Source organism: Euprymna scolopes, chromosome 24 (assembly GCF_053919585.1).
Source record: "Euprymna scolopes isolate OS-2025 chromosome 24, ASM5391958v1, whole genome shotgun sequence".
NCBI lineage: Eukaryota > Metazoa > Mollusca > Cephalopoda > Sepiida > Sepiolidae > Euprymna > Euprymna scolopes.
Genome location: NC_136505.1, coordinates 32,701,238 through 32,727,824, shown reverse-complemented (window position 1 = coordinate 32,727,824; position 26,587 = coordinate 32,701,238). Strand labels below are relative to the sequence as shown.

The following is a 26,587-nucleotide window of genomic DNA, read 5'->3' as shown; positions in this document are numbered from 1 at the left end:
TAAATAATTGAATTCATTCAAAACATATCGCTAAAACCAAAACAAACAACATCTAAGTAAATCGCGATATATCCAGACAGTTGGCGAGATGGTCCAGGGGTAAGAATTTAGGTTCATTACCGTTGGGTCCCGATTTCGAATCTCGCTAGATACAGCCACTCTGATGAGTCGTAAACGATGAAATACGTGTCAGTGGATAATTACATTATAAAAATAATATACACCGCTCCCCATGTGGGGGTACCAAATTGGTTAAAGGGAAAATTATTCCCAACTCACATTTAGGTAAAAATGCGCTTTCGTAAATAATTGAATTCATTCAAAACATATCGCTAAAACCAAAACAAACAACATCTATATATATATATATATATATTTGTTTAATTTCCACAGAACAACTAGCTGTTTTTTGTGATTATTGATGCATAGATTCCGTTTATTGGTGAAAAGTTGAATGCTCAAAATGTTTCAGAATGCCAGTAGTTGTTCCTTAGTTAGTTTATACAGCCTTCTTCTTCCGTTAGATTGTCAGCATTAAAAATGGATGCAAATTCACTTTTTAGCTCATCGTTGTTGCTAATGGCCCACTGGACTCTATGACAATTTTCTTCCTTAGAAATCTGTAAAGAAATGTAGGTTAAAAATAAATTAATGACATAAGTAATAGCAAAAGTTAATAATATATATATATGTGCATATGCTGTACATATGTATGCGTGTGTTTGTATCTGTGTATGTGTGTTATTTATTATCATAATTTTTCCTTAATTTTATTAATCTATTATTTAAGTTACTTACTGAAATTTTCACCTATTTTATTTTATTAAAATAAACCTGTAACGTATAATTTCTACCTGCCCGGCTAATTTATTTATTTATATATATATATATATATATGTATGTATGTGCATGTATGTATATGTATTTATATATATATATATATATATATATATATATATATATATATATATATATATATATATACATGTATATGCATGTATATATGTATATTTATATTTTTATGTTTACGTATCTGTGTTTTTTTATATATACTTAGGCATGTGTTCTCCCCCCATTGATGTGCCTCCGTACGTTGTACAGGTGTACGCGTGTATGTGTATTTATGTGTGTGTGTTTTTTATTTACTTATCATAAACAATTATTTATTGATTTTTTAATTTATTTTATTTACTTACTGATATTTTTACCTATCATTTTACTATCAAAATAAACCTGTAACGTATAATTCATTAATTTATCATTCTATTTTTCCGTTTTTTTTTTCTTTCCTTCTTTATAAACAATAAATATCTTTCAATCTCTCCCCGCCCGGCTAAATCACTTTAAACCCCATTTTCAACCCGTTCCTTCCTCCTTCCACCACACCATGCCCAATAACATTAACTCTCCAACCTGTTGCCATGGTGATCCTTTAAATTAATTGTTACTTATGCCGTTATAAATATGAATAGCGTCTTTTAATTTTAAACCGTTATAAACTAAAAAAAACGTTTATAAGAATTAACACATAATTAATATTTAATTATAAACCCCTCTCTTATCGTATACACTCCTACTACTTTAAATTCCAAAGTCCTCTCCCCTCCACTCCCCCCCCCTTCTTTTCTAACTCCCCTTCATCTACGATTTTTCCATTCTTATTTGATTTTATAACTTAGTCCATCTATGAATTCTGACGATGATAGTTGGATATTTCCTCTCTTTGAGGATCTTCCTCTAGTTGAAACATTATGTAAACTCATTCTGGACTCACAGTAATAAATTTCTTATATATATATATATATATATATATATACATATATATATATATATATATATATATTAAGAGTAAAGCAACTTTTTTATAGATTTTAAGAGTAAAGCAACTTTTTTATAGATTTTATGTGTAAAGCAACCTTTTTATAGATTTTATTTGTAAAGCAACTTTTTTATAGATTTTAAAAGTAAAGCAACTTTTTATACATTTTAAGAGTAAAGCAACTTTTTATACATTTTAAGAGTAAAGCAACTTTTTATACATTTTATGTGTAAAGCAACTTTTATATTCTAAGTGGAAATTTGATTTTATAGAATTTATTGACAAGTTAACCCATAAATTTTTTTTTCAAAATATCTATGACAGGGGCTGCTGGCAGGAGTCTCACACTGTCAATATCTGCAAGAGAGAGAGGAAACTTTCCAGGATCAAACTGTAGTATATCTTCATGTCCAAAAATGGCATCATCACATTGTTGAATCTGTATTTACATCAAACAAACTCATTCAAGTGCTTTTGAGATTGACCCCCATAATCAGATATATTCTCAAACTACATTAATAGGAATTGTTGGATAAGTATGTTTCTGCTTGAATAGAGGTGTTATAATAATAGCGTGGAGTGGGCCTGCATTTGCACTGGATGCTTAGAGAATTAAAATATACTAGCCTGGGTGGCCGCCGTTGCCCGGGTGTTTGGAGGCGTTGCTAAGGTCGCTGGAAAATGGTTGGATTATTCTAACGCTCTAGTAGATATCTCACTGCCGATGCAATCCACTACTCGTATGAGAGTCAAGTACATCCTAGGATGAAGCACTGTTACCACATCTGGCAGGAGCTGCTCAGAGCACAATATCCTGCCTTGATAGAGTTCAAAATCAACTTCGTAACCTAGTAGGTGATGCAACCTCTTTCCCACAGAAGAGACATTGCAAGCCTGTCTCTGCTCTATCATTATTTTCATGGCAAGTATTTGTCTGAGCTCCAATCTTGAGCATCCCCTCTCACCAAACTTTCACAAAAAAACAGTCATCTAGTGAAAACTACTATGAATAATTTCCCCCACTCTTTATCAGTGCTTAAATCTAAATGTGGGTTCCCTGAACAAAACTTCTTTCCTAGAACTGCCCGCCTGCGAAACTCTGTTCCACTGATCTGCTCTCCAGCTGACTACAATATTGTTTTCAAGTCCAATGTAAACAAGTTTTTGTTAGACTATCCCCTTAAATAATCAAATTATACCAAATTTCCACTACTAACGATTACTAGGCTACTGTCCCAATGACTACCGTACACATTAACCCTTATCCTCAAGTGGCCTCCAGGTCTTGATAAGTGATAACTTTTCTGTAAAAAAATAAAATACAGAAATTATAAATTAACTTTTTTCTTTTGAATCTCTTTCTCAAATCAGAGAGATTTCTGTGTTCTCAGGTTCTAGAAAATACCTTCGACACCCTGATCCATCGCACTGTCCACTGACCTCGGCAGCGTCATGGGTCACACCTGCCATTTGAATATCTTGATTATATTTGTGTTTCTTGCTTTAATATATTTAATAAATTTGTAGATTTCTTTTTTTTTTCTTTTCAATCTGACAATATTGTCACATACGAGCAAGATCCTGGGCATAAATATTGTTATACAATTGTGGAATTTCCACGGGTCCCACTCATCTGTATAATAATATGCTTAGTCGAATCAGACGTTCTAAAGAAAAAAGTAAAGAAAAAGAATCAAGACACAAAACAGCTCACCTTCAATAGAAGAATGAAGAGTTCCTTTGCAACGGGTTTCTTTTCAAACTCAGGTGAGATGTACACTTCATTTAATAAAATGGATTTACCATCAAATGTGGAATAGATGAAATGAAAGAACAAGTAGCCAATCACTGGCTTGTTTATAGCTGAAAATATAGAAGGAAAACAACTGGTTGGAAATGTTTATTTTTTGCAAAGAATTACAGGATCATTTATGAAAATGTATTTTTAAAACTGTGTCTTATTTGTCTATGTTTATCCTATTTATCAAAACATATTTTGGAGGTGTGCCTTATTTGTTCATGTCCATCCTATTTATCAAAACATATTTTGGAGGTGTGTCTTATTTGTTCATGTCCATCCTATTTATCAAAACATATTTTGGAGGTCTGTCTTATTTGTTCATTTCCATCCTATTTATCAAAACATATTTTGGAGGTGTGTCTTATTTGTTCATGTCCATCCTATTTATCAAAACATATTTTGGAGGTGTGTCTTATTTGTTCATGTCCATCCTATTTATCAAAACCTATTTTGGAGGTGTGTCTTATTTGTTTATGTTCCTTCTATTGGTCATCGGCAGGCTGACCATAGAATCTGATCAATTAATCATAAAACAAAAAAAAGTTTCTGTGAGAAAATTTCGGTACTCACCTTTTTGATCCTCAGCAACAAGTATATGAAAGAATTTCCCCAGACCATCTTTCTTCAGGGCTAAAGATTTTATGGATAAATTAAAAGAATATTATAGACATTCAATTGCTATGAGGAAATAAAAAAGTTCATAATTGCAAAAATAACAGCTATCACAAGTAGTTTTAGAGTTTATCGGTTAAATATTTTCACAAAGACACACACACACATGCATATATCTACTGTTATTTATATAGATTATTATTTTGATAAAATAAGGCTATAAAAAAATTTAATCTTTTCTCTTTATAAATATGTTACATTTTTATTCCTCTTAATGTTATTTTTATTATTGTTGGCCACATTTTTTTATGTATTTTGTTATTATTTTCTTGACTACTTCCATTCAGTATTTTGTTATTATGTACTTTAATTATCATTTTTTAAGTTTTTACACCAACTGTGTGACAGTTTTAGGTTATTTTTATTGAAAATTTTATACAAGGGTTGGTATGGAGAAGTGTTCTTTGATGAAATTTAGAAATTTCTTGCTAAGTTTAATTTTTTAGCATCTGATTATATAGCGGTGTATACCAGATTATGTTTCTTTTTCTTCTATTTTAAATCTCATGACTATTAATGTCCTGTTGCTTATATTTAATGTTAATAATATGACACCCTCTATTTTTTACAGCTGTGCTTTAAATATTGCTTGACTTCTTAAATACATTTTTGTCACTAGAGTTATTGCTAAACCTACATTCAATAGAATTAAGAATCTGTTTTATGACTGATGGGGGATGATTGGACTTTGAGTTTACATATATTGGATTGGCGTTATCCTTGAAGTTTTTTTTTTTTTAGTTTTTTTTTTTTTACTGACGTTCATCCCAAACAAGGCATATCACCACTTGGACATAAGGGTTACTATTTGGGAACATGCCTAGGAAAGATTAACAAGATGTTGGTTTATGTTACATTTAAATCTCTGTATATCAGTACAGTCAGGGAAGCAGGTAGCAGGAAGGGAATTCCAAAATCTAGCTATTTGAGGGAAGAAACTATTAGAGTAGAAAGCTTTCTGGCATTTAGGGACTTCAATAGTGAAGGGGTGTGATTTTTTTGCTAAGCAGGTTTGTTGGGGATATGTACGTCAAGAGGGCACAAGTGCAATGAGTTCATCTGAGCACATTCCATAAAAATACTTGAAAAACAGGCACAGGGATGCAACATTGTGGCGATGATATAGGGGTTGGAGCTTAGTTGACCAATTACATTGTAGACTCTATAGTTCATAAGTATTTTTATTTAAATTTTTTTCTTTGTGTCCTTAAGGAGAAATTACTCCAAGTTGGGCTATTATTTTTGTCCAAACTACTCCAAGTTTGGTTATTATTTTCAGTGACGGGTGATGTATTTTTTAATGTTGGCTTTGATTTGCACAATATTGTATGTCCCTATACATGTACAAAGAGTCTCATCTTAAAGAAAAAGGGATACTAATCAATATGCTGGGCATTATACAAGGTTTTAAGATGTCTTTAACAAATAAAAAATACAATTTAAAAACTTTAGCGAATCATATTTTTACCCTATTATCAAAATGTGTTATGGTTTAAAATTTAAGTGTGTTTTTTTTTTTTTTGATTTACTATCAAAACGAAAAGTATTTGGTTGATGCAAAAATAATGTCGTTTTTTGACGTTCAACTCATGTCAAAAAATGACATTATTTTTGCACCAACCAAATATGTTGTTAGTCGGAAAACACTGAAAAGTATTAAAATGCTCGATTATTATGATGAAATCATAGGATAGTGTGCGTTTTATTTATTTTGTGTGTCATACTTACATCCGAGTGACTGCCATTTAATTGTTATGGACTTCCATTCTTTGTAATAAATAATTTTACCAAGAATTCTTTATAAGTTTTGGTTTCAGTTTTGATTATAGCTGACAGCACTTAAGTCATTTCATTTTTTTATAAATAATTTTACCAAGAATTCTTCACAAGTTTTGATTTCGATTTCGATTATAGCTGAAGGAACTCAAATTATATATATACATATATTTTCTTCATAAGTTTTAGTTTCGGTTTTGATTCAAGCTGATGCACCCAAGTCATATGGATATACATTTTTATTTTTTAAATCGCAACTTTATAATATATAAAAATCGATAAAGCATTAACTCTATAATAATATATAAGCAATCTGCAAGAATTAAAATATCATATCTAAGCGTAATTTACAACTGAGCTATGCCGGGTGTCCCTGCAAACTTAGATAAATACTTTTGCAGTTTTAACAAAAGAGCTACAATAATATTTATTAGAGCATCTCCATTTATGCTGAAGATCTACAGAACACCAACATTAATATATTACATATGAATGAGTCCTCTGTGGAATTTCTGCAGGTCTCTAGTAGTCTATTATTATGATTGGTAAAAGTAGAATGTCAGAAAGAATTTTATAGATGCAAAAAATTTTGCTAATATGAAATATTTACATTTAATAATTTTCAGGAATGTTTATTTGATGTTAACTTGACAGATGGAATTTAAGCTAACCATAATATAAGCAAATATACATGACAAAAACCCAGCAAGGTTCTTTAGGCTATATGTAGTGATGACGTAATGGAAAAGATAGATTTTGAGATGTAGAGTTTTAGTTTTTTTTTTTTTGTTTTTTTTTACAAAGGCATCACCGCATTATCAAGGTCCAGAGGCCACTCAAGGATAAGGGTTAAAGAGTGTACAGTAGAAATTGGTCAATATAGTAATCATTAGTAATGAAAATTTGGTAAATTTAATAACTTATATGGAACGGCTCATCAAGAACTTATTTACTTTAGACTTGAACACAACCATATTGTAGTCAGCCGGAAAGCAGGAAAACGGAAGACAATTCCACAGGTGTGCAGTTCTAAGAAAGAAGCTTTGTTCATGGAATCTACGTTTAGGTTTAGGCACAGATAAAGAGTGGGGGAAATTATTGATAGTGTTTACAGCTAGACGAGTGTTTCTTGTGAAAGTTTGGCGAGGGGGGACCATAGATTGAAGCTCAGTTGAACACTTTCCATAAAAATAACGATACATCAGAGACAAACTCGCAACATCTCTTCTGTGAGATAGATACAAGGGAGATCAGTTCGATATGTAATGCATTGGTAGATGGACACAGTTTTTGGACAGGACACCTGTGGAAGTTAAAAGCGGGCGACTTAGCAAAGTGTAGTCATATACAAAGCATGTCAAGTCTGAAAAGGAACCCAGCAAGGAATAAATGATTATATCAAAATATAATTCTCGCCCAAGCATTTTCGCTTTCAAAAAGCACCTTTAATTTCAGGGCGCATGACAGGAAGATTAGAGGTATATGTTTTTGCTGGTGTTGCAACTGATAATGATATCCATCTCTTGTTTACACCCTGTTAATAAACTGTTAATATATGTATACTCACATGAACACACAATAGAGAATACTAGACAATTACATATGCATGGCTCAGAGGCTAAGGAATGAGGGTGGAGAGTTGTATGTTTGGGTTTCGATTCTAACTGATGGCACCCAAGTCATATATATATATATTGTTTTAGTTTTGATCTCGCTGCTTAGGTTCAATACAATAATCGATAAGAGAATTGTCTTTATAATAATAAATACATAATCTGCATGAATTAAAATATATTTAAGCGTATTTTATGACCAGGCAATGCCAGGCGACCTGCTAGTAGTTATTAAAATTGATATGATCAATTTTCAAGGATATTTCCTTTATTCAAAACCTTGATTTTGAGTTATACACTGAAATTTTTATTCTTGACTAAAATAGTAAATAAGACTGAACGATTATAATTCAACTAGCCTGGGTGCCCGGTGTTGCCCGGGCGTTTGGAGATGTGTGTTGAGCAAAAAAAAAAAAAAAAAAAGTGGTAGTAGGCAGGCAGGCAGACTCGAACCCGTACCGTGAAGGCAGAAAGAAAGTGAAAGAAAATCTGACGTTTTAGCCGATGTGTCTATGACGCAGCTGGAAGTCAAAAGCATTAAAATTAACTGAAGACAATCGCATGGTGACGATGACTTGCTAAAATGCTGGAAAAAAAAAAATCGACCCCTCCTTGTACAAAATGGCCAAGTTTAGGGTGAAAGATGCCTCCTCAATTTGAAGTTATTTTTTAAAATTGACGTGAACACTAGAATATTTCAATTAAAAGTCAAATATGAACAGGTAAAATTATAGAAGAATAAAAGGCCAATCAAATGAGGTATAGTTTGTTTAAACATTTACATTAAAATTAGCTTAAATTTTCAGTTTTTGAAAAAATTACAAGTGTGGACTTTGTTTCTGCTGCCTGTGTGTGTGTGTATATATATATATATATATATATATATATATATATATATATATATATATATATATATAGTCATCCACATACAGTACTGTTTCGATGTTTCACAGCTCATTAGTGCGGCTAGACAAGCAAATACCTCAAGCCAGGATCGAAACCCGACCGCCCAAACGACAGTCAGAACTTCTAACCATTGCGCAATTTGGCTGCTGCTATACGGGCATTGAATTAACAATGTTTTGCCATTGTCCAAATACTTAAGCTCAATTTGTTTACACAAAAATCATCGCTTAAGATTCTTATGGTAATTTGTATATCACTTCACAATATGCTCAACCAAAGATAGGAGCATTATAGTCATCCACATACAGTACTGTTTCACAGCTTATCAGTGTGGCTGGACAAGCAACTAACTCAAGCCAGGATCGTATATATATATATATATATATATATATACGTTTTATTTTTTATTACCATATCTTTCTGTTAAGTTACATTATTGTTTCGGCTACTCGGCCTTAACAGAAAGATACGGTAATAAAAAATAAAACGCATATTTGCTCGACAACAGTATTGAGCACTTTCTTCAGTTTTTATTAATTACCATCTCCACTATATATATATATATATATATATATATATATATATATATATATATATATAATGACTTTTGAATCCAATTATAAAAGGTTTGAAAAAAAGAAATTAAATAAAAAAAATAAAAAAAAGAAAATAGGGTTTCCGAATTTTGTTGGTTATTTTTGTTTTGAGATCAGTTAACAATCCCCCTTGTTAGTTTTGCCTGAAGAATTATTTTGTGCTGAAGATTGCTATAAAAATATCTGAAATGTATGTACGCACTAATATTTGTTGATGTTGAATTTTTGAAAGATGATTAAAAATGTTGATGATGTCATTAATGTTGTCTTCTACTGAGTTATATTACATATAACCGCACGGTTCAAACTGTGTGTGTGTGTGTGTGTGTGTGTGTGTGTGTGTGTGTGTGTGTGTGTGTGTGTGTGTGTGTGTGCATGTGTGTGTGTACATATAAATACATATATGCAAACACATATGTATTCATATACATATATGTGTGTGTATATATATATATATATATATATATATATATATATATATATATATATTTATAAATATATATGTGCATATATATGTGTGGATATATACATATAATTTAAAAAATAAATAAATAAAATAATATGCATATATATGTATATATATATGCAAATGCATACATATATATATACATATGTGTATATGTATATATATATATATATATATATATATACATATATTTAAAAATAAATAAATTAAAAATAATATGTGCGTGTATATGTGTATATATGCAAATACATATACGTATATATATATATATATATATATGCAGGCATATATATATATACATATATATATATACATATGTGTATATAAATGTACATGTATATATACATATATATGCAAATATATATATGTATATATACATATATATGATGATTGCAACGTCTTGTTAGACGAGTGCCACTCCCTCAGACACTTAAAGTCAATTTCAAGCCTCCATGCATCACAACTTTTCCATCGCCACAGGACCATTTTTATAGACAAAAGCCTGAGGGAGTATCTATACACAGATGATGTTACAGAGTCTTAGCTTTGTACGACAGCCAAGTCTCTCTCTCGGTTCAAAATGTTGAGATCCAGCAACAAGCAAGAGCAAGATAGCCAGCAACAAGTTAAACTGCAGATCAGCTTAATGCGGGTACTGGTCTCCCGCTTTATGGTTTTTTAAATCAGAGATTTGCTTCTAGAAAGGTTGCCTTCACCACGGCTTACGAGAGCCCTCTCCACCCCAACACATACATACATACATACACACACAGTGATAGTTGGCCGTTGACCCCGAAAAAGGGTTCATTCGCCCTTTGAAAGGTCTTGTTTTTAATCCTTCAGGGACATTAGCCACCCTCCTCACCAAACAAGTCTGGTGGGGGAACCAGTTTAGTCGCCGGTGACCCAACCATTTGGGTTACATGGTACCAGTTGCATATGACATGACCTGACACATATATATACATGTGTATATACATGTATATGTTTTTTTTTGTTGTTTTTTTTTTACATAGGCATCACCACTTATCAAGGCCAAAAGGCCACTCGAGGATAAGGGTTAAAGAGTCTACAGTAGAAATTGGACAATATAGTAACCGTTAGTAATGGAGATTCGGTAAATTTGTTAACTTATATGGAACGGCTCATCAAAAACTTGTTTATGTTATACTTGCAGACGACAATATTGTAGTCAGCTGGAAAGCAGAAAAACGGGAGACAATTCCATAGGCATGCAGTTCTAAGAAAGAAGCTTTGCTCATGGAATCTACGCTTAGGTTTAGGCACAGATAAAGAGTGAGGGGAAACTAATGATAATGTTTTCTGCTAGACAGGTGTTTCTTGTGAAAGTTTGGCAAGGGGGGACCATAGAATGGAGCTCAGCCGAGCACCTACCATGAAAACAATGATAAAGCAGAGATAAACTCGCAACATCTCTTCTGTGAGAAAGAGGTTGCAGGGAAAAGAAAAGGATATCCCCCACAAGGCTACGAAGTCTATTTTGAACTCTATCAAGGCAGGATAAGTCCTTTCTAGAAGCTCTTGCCCAGATGTGGTAACAGTACTCAATCCTTGAACGTACCTGGCTCTTATATAGATAGAGAATTGCATCAGCAGTGAGATATCTACTGGATCGATAGAAGGATCCCACCATTTTTCCAGCGGCCTTGGCAACGGATTTAATGTATGTGTTCCATTTAAGACCAGGAGTAAAGGTCAAGCCTAGAAGCTTGTCAAAACATGAGGCCTCCCCAAGACAAGAGCCATTCATTTCAATTGATGCCAGTTGGGGATCAGAGCGTTGATGATATAAAGATAAAAGCTTGGTTTTAGATGCATTAAAAGTAACAAGCCACCTCTTTCCCCATTGTACCACTTGCTCAAGATCAGAGGAGAGAGAATCAGAGAGAACTTGGTCATTTACGGTCTTAGATGTGCTACCATAGATAGTAGTGTCATCAGCATAGATGTCTACGAATGATGTAAGGGTGTGATTTGGAAGATCATTAATATAGATCAGGAAGAGAGTAGAGCCCAGGATGGACCCCTGAGAGACTCCAGTATTAATACTAAGAGCTTCTGATTTCTGCCCATCAACCACTACTCTTATGAACCTATCAGAGAGAAATGATTTAATAATTGAGAAGACATTTCCAGCTATACCATAGCTGCAGAACTTGTGAAGTAAACCTTTATGCCATACTCTATCAAAGGCCTTTGATATGTCAAGAGCAATTGCCCTAGAAAGGTAGCTTCCGTCGAGAGATTTGCTAATCCTATGAGATATAACTGTAAACACATCTGCTGTATATCTAGCAGAACGGAAACCATATTGCGTGTCATTAAGGAGGTTATTTTTGCTAAGATGGTTGATTACTTCTCTATTTAACACAGATTCCAGCAACTTACTCATGACACACATGAGACTTATTGGCCTGTACTGTGAGGGAGATGAGCAATCACCTGAATTCTTAAATACAGGGCATACTGATGAGATTTTTCAGGGTGATGGGAAGCAATTCTCCTAAAGACAACTTTTAAACAGTTTTGTAAGGATGGGCGCAAGTTCTGGTTGAAGTCTTTTGAGTACTATAATTGGAATACCGTCAGGGCCGGTTGCTTTACTGGAATTAAGGTTTTTGATTAGCTTGGCAACATCACATACAGATATTTGTATATCACATAGCATGTTTTCTGATACAGGAGGAAATACTGGGGGTTGGCAGCCTTGGTCGCAAAGGTTAGAATTAGCTGCAAAGTTCTTGGCAAGAGTTTGGCTTTGTCTGATGCTGATGAGATTACCTCAGGTCCATTTATGAGAGTTGGGATAGAGCACATGCTTCTGTTCAGGATTCTGTTTGCTATTTACCAAAACTGGTGGGAACCAAGCTGCTGCTCAGCTACTTTGGATTTGATGGACTGAGCATACAACTCTCTTACGTTCTTTATTACTTTTTACAGTGGTTGCTGGCAGTTTTGAAAGCGGCTTTAGTCTCAGTACATCTATTACGTTGGAAGCAATGGAAAAAGTGATTTCTATGCACAATGGCAGCAGCACATTCTGGAGAGAACCACGGCTGGCTGTTAGGTTTTTGCTGGAATTTTTTCGAGGATATGAAACGGTCTATACCTACAATTAACCATTCTGTCAGATCTGATACTATAGAGGACACATCCTTTTTAAACATGGAACACAGAGGTAGATCTGATATAAATGTGCAGAAGCTATCCTAGTCAGCCATAGAGTATCGATATACTGTACGATGGAGAGGTACATCTCGGGACTTATTTCATTTTTATCTTAACTGATACAACTGAGTGGTTGGAAGATCCAAGTGGAGACAGAACAGAAGCTGAACACAGTTCAAGGCAAGTTGCGAGAAAGAGGTCTACGAGACTTGCATACTGGCTGTCAGTATCGGGAACACGGGTGGGTTCGTGAACAAACTGAGTGAGGTCATAAGCAATGGAGAAATCATGACAGAACCTCTCCTCATCATCGGTCTTGTTTGAGTGAGTTAACCATTCCACATTGTGAACATTGAAGTCTCCACAGACATGAATATTAGCTGAAGGATAAGCAGATAGGGCGTGGTCAATTTTCTCAGATATGCTTTTAAAGATAGTAACTCCGTTGTTGTGGGGGCGATAGACAGTAAATATAAATGCAGTAGTTTGAGCTAGTGCAACCCGGAAGCACATATAGGGTAAGTTAGGATCTTCTCTGGAGATGTCCCTACCACATGAAAAGCCATCTTTTGTCTATCTTTTGGCTATCTTGGGGGTCAGATTTGGAAGTTAAATTAGAGTATCCTTTAATGACGATCTCATCACGTAAATGGTCTGTCCAATAATGCCAGTTTCACTTAGAAATAACATGGCTGGTTTAGTTTCCTATACATATATTTTATTAATAAAATAAATAAATAAAATATAAATCATATATATATATATATATATATATATATATATATATATATATATATATATAACCCGACATCCTAATCCATACGCCTGATGATTCAGTTGTACGAATGAGAAGTTAAAATAACTCGTTTTTTCTTTTTTTTCTTTTTCTTTTTTTTCTTTTTTTTTTTTTTTTTTTTCTTTTTCAGTACAATAGATTGCGTCTTAAGAGAGTTCAAGATCAGATTTGACAGGGGAGGAAACTTATGCATTACTGCTTCCCAAACACAGTGCTCTCCCTTTACAAGAGCTAACAATTATAATTTAATAAAATATTTATATCTAAATACAAGCACTGTTTTCATCTAAGACTAACGAGAGGGGAAGTCATATGATAGTTATGAAAACTTTAATTATTTATGAAAATTACAATTCTCAAAAATAAATTAGTTCTCCACATCATCAGTGTGTTATATAGAGCAGTCCGACCTCGTCATTTTCATGGCTAGATCAAAATATAATTTATTGTTTTAGAATCATATTTTAGAAAAATGGTTGGATAAGAATTTTAGAAAGAATCAACATTCTTTCTAAAAATTCTTCAAAATAAAAAGTTTATTGTCGTGCGTTTTAGATGAGTAAGTATAAATAAAATTGGTGAACAATAATTTCGGGTCAGTGGTGGACAAGCTGGACTGACGAATAAGCCTCCCCTTACAAGCGATAGGGCCAGCAGCAGCTAGAGAGATGTAATCAAAAAGGCGTGCAGCTTACCAAGCCAAGGATGGGTCGACCCCCACCCCCGACTGTGATGAATGTGTTAAATGAAGGTATTGTGTCTGTTTTTTTTACAGACTATTTTTGCCATTGGCATATATATATATATATATATATATATATATATATATATATATATATATATATATATATATATATATATATATATATATATATTAGTGTCGGGACGATTAATCGGAATCTAAAACATCGGAACATTTGGGTGTATCGGAATCGGTATCAGAAAAATTGATGCTTATTTTCCGATGCCGAAACAATTCTTTTTTTTATTTGATTTTGTTTAAAGTAAAATCTTCCATTGCCGGTAATAATGATGAAATAATAAACATTTATTGATTTTATAATATCAGTAAAGCTAAAATCGATAGATAACTCTCCACAAGTGTATTTTGACATTTAGGAAAATATCTGCATATTTAACATGTGTTTTTTTTTTTTTTATGAAGACCAGGGAAAATAACAATCTTATAGTTAAATAATTAGAGATTTATAAAGAATCGGAATCGGGAATTTAGCACGGATCGGTAATTGTATCAGAATCAGGAAAAATATTCGAATCGTCTCATCACTAATATGTATATATATATATATATATATATATATATATATATATATATATATACACGGTTCATATTCTGTTTAGACAACAAACAAGTTTACACCAGATGAACATATTACAAGACGTCACACATTTATACCTAGCTTTCTCTATCCAATACAACATATATATTTAGTTTGATGATGAACATTATACATCCTCGACTATATAACATACGATTAATTATTACCGTGGGTAAAGACGGTATGATCCACAATATAACACAGAGATTATAACATGCCTGTAATAAGCTGGTCCCTGCTGATTGCGGTATAAGGCTAGTTGTGTGCAGTTCTAGGAGGTTCACCTTCTTAGGCTTTGCCTTTTCTCTTTGAGAAGGAGTTAGATTATTGCTAATTGCCTGAGGCGCCCTGCCGGGAATGGTGACAAGACAGCATAGGTATCTCTTGCAGAGTCAGAGGGCTGTCTTCTGGAGCACTGACTTTTTCAAACCCACTTTCCGACCCTTGTATCACAGGTCTTGTGGTGGGAAAGAACTCAATACCCCGTATGGTATCTCGTAACTCTCATCTGTAATTGTAACCGTCATTAAATAGATTTTTTTTTTATCAAGTTATATATTGTTATGATTCTTATATACATTTTCATCATGCATTTAATGTAAATAATTAGTCATCAAAATAGTTTAAATAACTTGATAATTAAACATTTTCATCAGTTTGGCCTACCCTTTAATTACTACGGGACTTGACTCAGACAAGAAATGGGATCAAGGGACAAATAGCGTTCCTTCCTCATTCCAACTACTGCTAGCCAAAGAGACACATGGCAATTATAACATTTCCTCCTTTTTTGTTTTTAATCTTTCTATTTCTCCCTCTCAGCTGCATTCTTATTGAAATGTAGGCGGACCTGTACGAAAGTGCCCACCCCCTAAAAATGCGTATTTTACACCTTTTTTTGGCACTTCTGCATGACAGTGACATGGGGCGAATGTGTGTATTTTAGTTTCAAGAACGACCAATAGAGGGCATGTGTCAGCTAAACAAGGGTCGATAACTCGTACCTTTCTAAAAGTTTGTGCAAAGACAATCCCTTGGAAGGGTTTTTTGAACAAATAAGGGAACTCTATCCTTTGTGACTGTGCAAAAACACTATATTCCAAAAAGGTTTCAATGAAAATCACTTATTGAAAAAAAAAACAAAAAAACAATATTATTAAAAAATTTCTATAAATTTTTATAAATAAAAACTTCTATATGAAAATTATATTTTGCTACATTGACAAACAAAAATTATATTTTTATATATTTTTATACCATTTTACTGTGAAAAAAAAAAAAAACTATCTTTGTGTATACAAAAAATTATTCTTAAACCTCTATAAATGTTTCATGTTTTTGTATTTTGATATATGTTTATAAAATCTTACTGTAAAAAAAACAAAAAATTCTGAAACCTCTATAAACGTTTCATGTTTTTAAAATTCTATTTTGCTACATTGAAAAACTAAAATTATATTTTGATACATTAAATCACCCATTGAAAAGAAATTATATTAATATAGTAAAATTATATTTTGATACATTTTTTTTATTCGATAAATGTTTCGATTTTCATATATTTTTATGTTATTTATTTCGTTATATATTTTTACGTTATCGTAAACACTTGTTTATATTTGAGGTTCACATGATGGCCACTAGATGTCATTTCTCTCTCAAAGAACAGCGGTCGATATCTAGTCTCTGTTGCTAATATGGCACTGTCATGCAGAAGTGCCCTTTTTTACTTTTTTTCTGGCGATTATCATAGATTACAAGTTAAGTATGATATTAGCACAAAAAACAATGAAAAAACGTAAATTTAATGACTTTTAAGGAGGTTCACGTTCTCGTTATAACGTTCTACTTTATTGCTACCTGACTTACTGCCCATTTCTTCACGGACGTGTCACGTGATTAGAACGTTATAACGAGAAAGTCAACCTCCTTCTTAAAAGTCATTAAATTTTTTTTTTTTTTTCATTTTTTTTTTTTTTTTTCTGCTAATACAATACTTAAATCTGTAATCTATGACACCCGCCAGAACAATCTTTTTTAAAAAAAAAAAAAAAAAAAAGGTGAAAAACACGCATTTTTAGGGGATGGGCAGTGGGCACTACGTTTTTTGTTATGAGTAAAAACATCTGACAATCCAACGGTCTAACTTTTAGCATTTTATTTTATTTATTTATTTTATTTTATTTATTTTTTATTATTATTTTTTATTTCCCTTTCCATTTCTCCCTCTCGTCTGCATTTTTATTGAAATGTATTTTCATGCCTTTTTTTTTTTTTTTTTTTTTAATGTTCACGGTGTATAACATCAGTATGAAACGTCAAAAACCTGTTTTTTTTTTTTTCATCGCTGGCAGTTGATATGACTTTATCAGATGATATGATTTATAGTGTACGATATTTTTTTTTCCGTCAAGGGTGAGTAAATCGTAAGGAGTTTCTTTCTTTTTTTTTTCTTTTTTTTTCTTTATTTATTTATTTTTTTTTTTTTTTTTCAGAAAGTGCATGGACTGCATGGATTCAGGAAAAGCAACGTAAAAAAATGTTTTATGAATGAGTTGCTTTGAAATAATTCTAACATTTTTTACAATTCTCTTAAGGTTAATACCTAATTTTTGTATTCCTTATGAGGGGTGTTCCAAAAGTAAAGCCTCCTATTTTTATTCCGCCCGAATGGATCAGAGGGCAGTTCAATTGCATTGTTATGATGACTGAACTTATGCATTCATAACTTAAAAGTTTAATTTCTCTGTTGCAGATATTGACGGTTTGAGACTCTAAGAAAGCAACACCTGTCATGGACGTGCGTCAGAAGCAGAGATGCGTCATTGAATTCCTGGCAATAGTGCATTGAGAGTGGTGCTTTATGTGGTTTTTGGTGTGTGATATTTTATTAAATAAAATTGATAGCATCAATATGAAGGGCCAAAACATTTTTTTTTTCTTTCATGGCCGGCAAGTAGTTACAGTCATTAAAACTTTTTTTTTTTATCAACAAGTTTTCATCTGCCTTGATTTCATAAATTTTTCAACATATACTTATCTGATGAGAGTTCCATGAAAAACATTTCTCAGAAGTTTATACGAGTAATGCCTCCCATATTAATTCCGCCTAAATGGATCAGAGGGTTTAAATTGCATTGTTATGATGACTGAACTTCTGCATTCATAACTTAAAAGTTTCATCTCTCTGTTGCAGATATTGATGATATGAAACTCTAAGAAAGCAACCCCTCTCATAGACGTGCATCAGAAGCAGAGATGCGTCATTGAATTCCGAGCAAAAGTGCATTGAGAATGGTGGTGACTATGTAGAAAAATAAATTCTAGAACACAAACGGTCACCCGTTTTAATGCTACAACTCCTGCCTTTGTACCTCTTCAACTTTTGAGTTAAAAAAATAGGAGGCTTTACTTTTAGAATATAAATATTTATTTCTTGAAATACTATTTTTTCCCAAATTGTATTGTCGTATTCTTTGTTAATAGTAAAGCAAGAAGCTTTTTTTTTTACTTTTTTTAAATTTTGTTTTTCTTTCCTTAAACCCAAGCAAGGCATATTTCCATGGAAACGTAAGGGGCTATTGTGATTAGGGGTTATCTTAATTGAGAAGTTATGTAGCAAGATGTTTGTTCATATTACATTTATCAAAGTTTGTACAGATTTTCAATGTCCATTTTCAAGGACTTTATAAGGCTTTTCAAAGTTTTTCAATACCTTCTCCAGACAAAATTCAAGTTTTCAAAACAAAATTTGAGGTTTGTTTTACACTCCACAGCAATTTGAAAATATAGTCAAAAGTCAAATATATAACAAAAAAAAAAAATGTTATCCTAGCCAATCACATCATTTTTTGGTGCTTTGAAGTAGTTTTAAATGCCTTTTATTTAATCTCAAATATTAACTCTTTTTACAGTTTTTAAATTTTCAATTAAGATGGCTACCAACTGAAGGACTTTAAAAGCCTGTGCAGACCCTGTTTAAAATTTCTGCATGTTGGTATAGTTGAGGAAAGCAGGGAGTTAATTCTACAGGCAAATGCTCTCACAAAAGAAAGTACATAAGTAGAAAGTTTTCCGACCTTAAGGGACCTGTATGGTGAAGGGGTGGGGTTTTGCTGCTAGTCCAGTTGGTTGGGGTATTTATGTTGAGGAGGTACAAGCGTAATAAATTCAGTAGATTCCGTGGTAGTACTTGTAAAACAAGCACAGGGATGTAACATTGTTGCGATGGGATTAAGACCAAAGCTTGCTAGATAGTGCAGGACAGGGGTACCCATTATGTCAATTGTGATCGACTGGTCAATCACAGAGACATTGTGGGTAGATCGCATGGTATTGAAAAAAAAAAAAAAGAAAAGAAACGTTGGTGCTGCCAAACTTCCAGAACATGAGAGCAGTCATGTGCACAGCTCGACAGTATACACTAGATAAAACAAATTGGGAATTGTCCGAATTCAACAAATGCTTTAAAGTCTTTGCTTTACTCGAGCTAATCGCTAAATTCATGTGCTACCGTTTCCAAGAAAATGATGAGGTTGTTTCACTCACGTAGAAAATTGTAACACTTTTTACCTGAACTCTTCTGGAGCGAGAGATGAGATTCTGACACTATAAGCCAACCTTCAGCTGATGGAGAGCTCATGGACAATTCCGGAACTTACTCACAAAGGACCCCAGCATCAGTAAATGTGCCACCTTCTTGACTGCATTATTTGGGTGTACTTATTTATGAGTCAGCCTTTTCCCACATGAAGATCATTAAGTCCAAATACCGAATAATGAGCATCTATGTCTGCTTGAGACTGGCTATTAGCAGCTGCTGTCTGGACTATGCATCCCTGACTGATTCCATTTAATGCAAGTCATCAGGGTGAGGTAATGACAAAAAATGTAAAGAGCTGTACTGTGCAATATGGGTTGATGCAATAATGCAACGTACACCTGCATATACTGTACATATAAAAAATAATTTTTAATATATTTACAAATAATGTGTTTTGTATTTTTAGTAGGTGGTAGATCATTTAGACTTAGTCATGTCATAAGTAGTTCTCATGCTGAAAATGAGTGTGCACCTCTGGTGTAGGACCTATCAGGTTACAGACTCTCCTTTGCACCTTATCCAAGAGAAGAGATGAGTGGTTCATGCAACAACACAGGCAGATGATGGCTTTAGGATACTGGCAGATGTGAGAAGTTTTCTAGCCCAATAGAGGGAAAGATACAAATTACACCCTTCTAAAAATTTGGTCCTGGGTATGACTTCAAAAGACATCCAATGGTGAGACCCCATTTGGGGGTCTGTAAGGAATGTGGAATTACCCCTTAGTATTGCGCCCAGGTTCACTTTGGCCCAGAGAGGTTAATACCTTTTAGGGCATCTGGTGCTTAGGCTGTCTGAGGATACTGGCTTCCTGACCAAAAATGCACCAAACATTACAGGCGACCGGGAAGTGCCTGTGAGTTTAATATTCCCTAAATACTTCCTCCTTTGGTGGAAGCTGGTTTAACCTGCCTAGGGTGAATACCATACAATAACAACAAATTTCTAAAAATTCAGACAAAAAAAAAATGTGTAATGAACATACTTTCTGCTGAAGGTGGTGTTTGCTCATTTCCACAGCTAACTTGCCCCTAAAAAAAAAAAAAAAGAGAAAAAAAAATCTTTAATAAAACAATGAACTTCCTTATATCTCATATTGTCAGAATTCATAGGTTCCTGAAACCAGTCTGCCCCTTTTCAGCACTGCCAACATTGGGTCACTTTTTGCGACATTGGGTCACTATTTTTTTGTTTCCTTCTGTCTTTGTACCTCTTCTTTTTCATCTGTTTCTACTTTCCTATTTTTCATTTTGTTTTTCTTGTTTTGTTTTATTTTCTTTGTATTTTTTTTTTTTTTTGTAAATTTGAAAATAAGATTTTCTCATTTCTGAAGTCTTTTAGTAATAAAGATGAAATATAAAATCGCATCATAAGAAAAGTTTATTTCATTGCAGTGTTTGGTATAGCAGGATTTTTCATCTATTATATATATATATATATATATATATATATATATATATATATATATATATATATATATATATATATAAAGCTGAATGTCTGTGTGTGTATGTGTGTCTGGTCACGAATAGGCTCCTATATGGTTGACTATTTTAAAAAACTGATTACATATAATGATAGAAGATGTATCGAGACACAGGAATGGGTATGTTTGATTTGACAGAACAGTGGTTCATAAAAATTGTGGGGTCTGCATTCGCGCCTGGTCCACAAAGTATGGAAATAAAAAATTTAAAAATTAAAAAAAACCGTTTACTAGTGTTTTTGATATAGATGTACATAAGAATACTTTGATAAGTATGTTTTAACTTAAATAGGGATGGTATAATAAAATTGTGGGGTCTGCATTCGCGCCTGGCCTTCATAGAATGGAAATAGGCACAAACTTTAATAAAGACTTTTCATATCTATCTGTGTAAGTATACTTTGATAATTATGCTTCAGTTTGAAGAAATATGGTATAATAAAATTATGGGGTGTTCGTTCGCACCTGACCTCCAAAGAATGGAAATATGTCACAAAGTTTAACAAGGTTTTTTAATATAGATCCACAGAATATTGTGATAAGTGTTTCAGTGTGAACAGGTATAATATAATAAATTATGGGGTTTATGTATTTTATTTTTACTTTCATCATATTTTGTTTTGGTTTTGATAACCCCAAATTCAACCCAAATTTACAACCCTTCCTTTTCATAACCTATCATACTTTCATAAATAAGAGTTCATTTTCTGTAATCTGCTTTTTGAACCCAGTCAATGACGGGTACTTTTGCTAGTATATATATATATACTAGCAGTTCAGCCCAGCTTTGCTCGGGTCCTATGTACTATTCATAACTGTGTATATATTAAAAAGTTTAACTCATGTCCAGGTAACCTACATCTAAAATTTCAAGTGTTTAGACCCAAAATTGGCAGGAGTTTGGTAGAGTCTGCAAAGGTCAACTCTTTCAACTTTGACCTCTTAGCCGGTTGCTGCATGTCTGAATACCCTTTATGTAAAATTTCAAATGTTTAGGCCCAAAATTGGCTGAATAGTTTGCTAGAGACCGCAAAGGTAAAATCTTTTGAACTTTAACCCCTTGACAGCCAAATTTCTGGCCGAAAACTGATTAAAAAGATTTTCCCAAATCTCAATACCCCTTATGTCAAATCTCGAGTCTGTAGACTGAAAATTGACAGAGTAGTTTGGTAGAGAAATGCACACACACAGACAGACAATTTCACTTTTATAGATATAATATTAAATGAAAGATGAAGAATAAAAAGTTATATATAACTTTTATTCCTCATCTTTCATTCAATATTATTGTTTGCTCCTCTTAACAGTGTTGAGTTTTTCTTACCTTGATAAGTTTTGCTTTATTAAAGATTTAGTCTTTGATAATTATGCGTATATATATATATATATATATATATATATATATACACACTAGCAAAAGTACCCGTCGTTGACTGGGTTCAAAAACAGCCTACAGAAAATGGACTCTGATTTATGAAAGTACTAGCGAGGGGTACCCGGCGTTGCCCAGGTGTTTGGAGGTGTGTGTGAAAACTCCCGGGGGAGGGGGGGGTTAAAATAAAAAAAAAATGTTTTTGTAGGTAAGTATGAGGATCGAACCTGAACTGTTGAGACAAAGTTGGAAATTAAAGTGTGAAAAAAAAAGAGTGCGACGGTTTTAACCATTGGCCACCGCGAGATGCTAACGGAAACACGTTTGAATTTATTTAATTACTTGGATTTGGCAGGTGCACGTCTTAATGACTTAATGAGGTCAAGGTTGACTGCGGGATAGTATTTCATTTACTGCGGGAACACTTTTTTTTTATTTTTATTTTCCCAAGATGTTATAGGAAAAAGACTAACCCACATGCGGCGAGCGACAAATGTTGAATATTTATCTTCCCGAAGTCGAGACAGGCGAGCTCCGTTGTTAAATCTGAGATATTACGATTTATATATATATATATGATATAAAAAGTTTTAAAAAGTCGTTAGGCGACCGACTGCTTCTCTAAAAAAAGCCTTTCTTGGACATACACAAAAAGCGAACATACATTTTCGCTTTTATATATATAGACTAGCGGGGGGGGGGGTACCCGGCGATGCCCGGGTGTCTTGAGGTAAATCAAAACTCCGGGGGGGGGGTAAATAATAAAAGAAAAATGTTTTGGTAGGTGAGTATGAGGATCGAACCCGTACCCTTGAGTTGGAAATTAATGTGTGAAAAAAAAAAAATGTGCGACGTAAACCATTAGGCCACTGCGACATACAATGTAGACAGGTTTGAATTTATTTATTTAACTATAAAAACAGGCATGCGCAATAAAAGTTAACTCTGCTGCTTCCATTTGACCTAATTAAGAAGGTCAAATAGAAGTCACGCAGCGTTTGGGTTTGTTTACCCAAATTTGACTGTTTTTGTCCCCAACAGATGTTAGGGAGGGGGAAAGCAGCTCCCAATTGTCCAGATTGAATAGCAACTGAATGATATACAAGATTGATCAAAGCTGATTGCTTCTGGACATTTCCCGGCGTGATGCCGAAAAACCTTACTTAGCTTTGAATTAGTTTCACTTTTTATACGAAAAAGTCGAATCAACATGTGAGAAGCCAAAATAGCAATAATTTTGTAAAAGTCAACGCAAATAAATCTATATGCTACAAGCGTTCCCAAATTGTAGATATTATTATATAAGGGGTATATAAACAGTTCTAAGCAATAGTAACCTCCCCCCCCCCCGAGCGTGTGTGAAAGAAGCCTTTGCGAGACATACACGAAATGGTCACACACATTTTGCCTTTTATATATATAGACTAGCGAGGGGTACCGGCGTTGCCCGGGTGTTTGTATGTGTGTGAAAAAAACCCGAAATGTGAAAAAAGACAGGTGCCCGTGAAAAAAAAATGAAGCCTTGATGACGCGCAGTTGGAAAATAGTAAAGTGTGAAAAAAAAACAGGTGCACGTTTTTGATTGATGTGACGGCGATAGCTATTCAGCAGTTAGCATTTTCTGTGGGACAGTTTTTAATGAGGTCAATAAATCGGTTTGTTTGTTTTTAAAAACCCGCTCCCTGTTTATTAGGGGAAGCGTCTCATCTCGAAATGAAAGCTACCGTCTGATATGACAATGTCGACATTGACCAAACGTTACTTAGCTCTCTAGAGACCACTGGTTTTCGGCCAGTGGGTATTTATTTGCTCCCCCACCGAGCAAATTAGGCACAAGGCCGATTTTTAATGTGAAGAGTGAAGGGAGGGGGAAGGGAAAAAGGGGACCAGCTCCCGAGAGGTGGGAAATGGGAGCTGATTAAAAGTCAGGCATGTGGGGTTTCCCCCACATCTGGTCTTTGCTTGCAGCATCTGTCGGAACAGATACGACACTTTGATTTTGTCGCCCTGGCCCCGGAGGGCGCGCAGGCCAGTCTGGCCTTCAGCCAGTGATTAGAGTTGAGTTTGGCTTTTTTTTATACCGAAAACTGAATGTAACGCGTGCCGATGCGGGAAATGTTGAATAATTAATGTTTGAAAGTCAATAAAATTAAATAGACTGGTTAACTGTGAGATATTACAATTTATAGATGATATAAAAAGTTTTAAGAAGTTGTGAACCGAGTGAGCGCTTCTCTGAAAGAAGCCTTTTGTGCACATTGAGGAAAAGCGTACATACATACATACATTTTCGCTTTTATATATATAGATGATAGGTTATGAAAAGGAAGGGTTGTAAAGAGATAGCTTCGAATTTGGAGGTATCAAAACCAAAGCAAAATATGATGAAAGTAAAAATAAAATAGATAAACCCCATAATTTATTATACCATACCTGTTCACACTGAAACACTTATCACAGTATTTTGTGGATCTATATTAAAAAACCTTGTTGCACTTTGCGGCATATTTCCATTCTATGGAGGTCAGGTGCAAACGAATACCCCATAATTTTATTATACCATATTTCTTCAAACTGAAGCATAATTATCAAAGTATACTTACGCAGACAGATATGAAAAGTCTTTAATAAAGTTTGTGCCTATTTCCATTCTATGGAGGCCAGGCGCAAATGCAGACTCCACAATTTTATTATACCATCCCTATTTAAGTTAAAACATACTTATCAAAGTATTATTACGTACATCTATATCAAAAACATTTGTAAACGGTTTTTTTTTTATTTTTAAATTTTTTATTTCCATACTTTGTGGACCAGGTGCAAACGCAGACCCCACAATTTTAATGAATCATCATTATGCCAGATCAAACATACCCATTCCTGTGCCTCGATACATCTTCTATCATTATATGTGATCAGTTTTCTATAATAGTCAACCATATAGGAGCCTATTCATGACCAGATACACACACAGACGTTTAGCTTTATATTATATATATATATATATAGGATGTCCACAAAGTCTTTAGACAATGTAATAAATTTATTAAAGTATTTTACCCAAATAATTCTTTTCACGTATAAATAAGTTATTAAAGCTTTAATATTACATTTTATTTTAAATATGAATTAAAAAAATGAAATCATTAATTTCCAACCTATACATACTATATTTTAAGAGAGGTGGTGTTTGATCAACACTGCTGGAGAGTCATAGCATAAAATGCTGTTTTGTTTTTAAATCCTAAAAATAGTGTTTCATGGTACACAATTGATGGTCCCTAGAACAATAGTAGGACTTGTGTGAATTCTTAGAAGTAAACTAATACAGCGATTGTGAGAGATTAATTGATTTACTAACAAAATAATTTTCCAACAAAGGATTTGGGATTAAATTTTTTTTGTTTGATAAAATTTGAAAGGTTGAAAAAGTTCCAAAACACACACACACACACACACACACACAAGTGTTGGGACGATTAATCAGAATTTGGAAATCGGGAAAATCAGAACTTTTAGGGGTATTGGAATCGGTATCAGAAAAAATTGTACCAATTTTCCGATGCCAAAAAACGATTCTTTTAATTGTCTTTTTTATTTCATTTTGTTTAAACTAAAATCTTCCATTGCTGGTAATAATGATAAAATAATAAATATTTATTAAACTAAGATTATCACTCACAAGTGTATTTTTGAGAAAATATCTGCACATTTAACATGCGTTTTTACGATAATTGGGGGAAAATAACTACTTCATAGTTAAATATTTAGAGATTTATAAAGTATTGGAATCAATAATTTTATCGAATCAGAAATTTAGTAGGGAATCAATAATTGTATCGGAATCAGGAAAAATATTGGAATCATCCCATCATTTATATATATATATATATATATATATATATATATACATAATAGCCTAACTAAAAGAAACCACAATTGTAACTTCACTTCCGATTTTTGGATTTTGTAATTTTATTTTATTTTTAAGTTGGTGAGTTACTTTTCTTCTAATACGTTAAAGATAATAAATTCAAAATTGACAGAATAATAACATGAATGATGAAACAGGTGCTGCCAAGAACTGAACATTTCAACATTCTTAAAAAATAAATAAGATGGACAACATCTTGAAATGTGGAATATAGAATT

At 33.2% G+C, this 26,587-nt stretch overlaps 1 protein-coding gene across 1 annotated transcript in view; it reads right to left on the bottom strand.

The window, feature by feature from the left end:
- Positions 1 to 359: 359 nt before the first annotated feature.
- LOC145246484 (thialysine N-epsilon-acetyltransferase-like) overlaps positions 360 to 26,587 on the bottom strand; it is a 43,465-nt gene continuing 17,237 nt past the window's right edge. Inside the window, exons 3-6 of the mRNA XM_080108103.1 lie at positions 20,563 to 20,608; positions 4,191 to 4,250; positions 3,534 to 3,682; positions 360 to 620 (exon numbers count right to left, since the gene is read on the bottom strand). Coding sequence (XP_079964229.1) covers positions 495 to 620; positions 3,534 to 3,682; positions 4,191 to 4,250; positions 20,563 to 20,608 — 381 coding nt within the window. The 3' untranslated portion in view covers positions 360 to 494. The remainder of the gene's footprint in view (positions 621 to 3,533; positions 3,683 to 4,190; positions 4,251 to 20,562; positions 20,609 to 26,587) is intronic.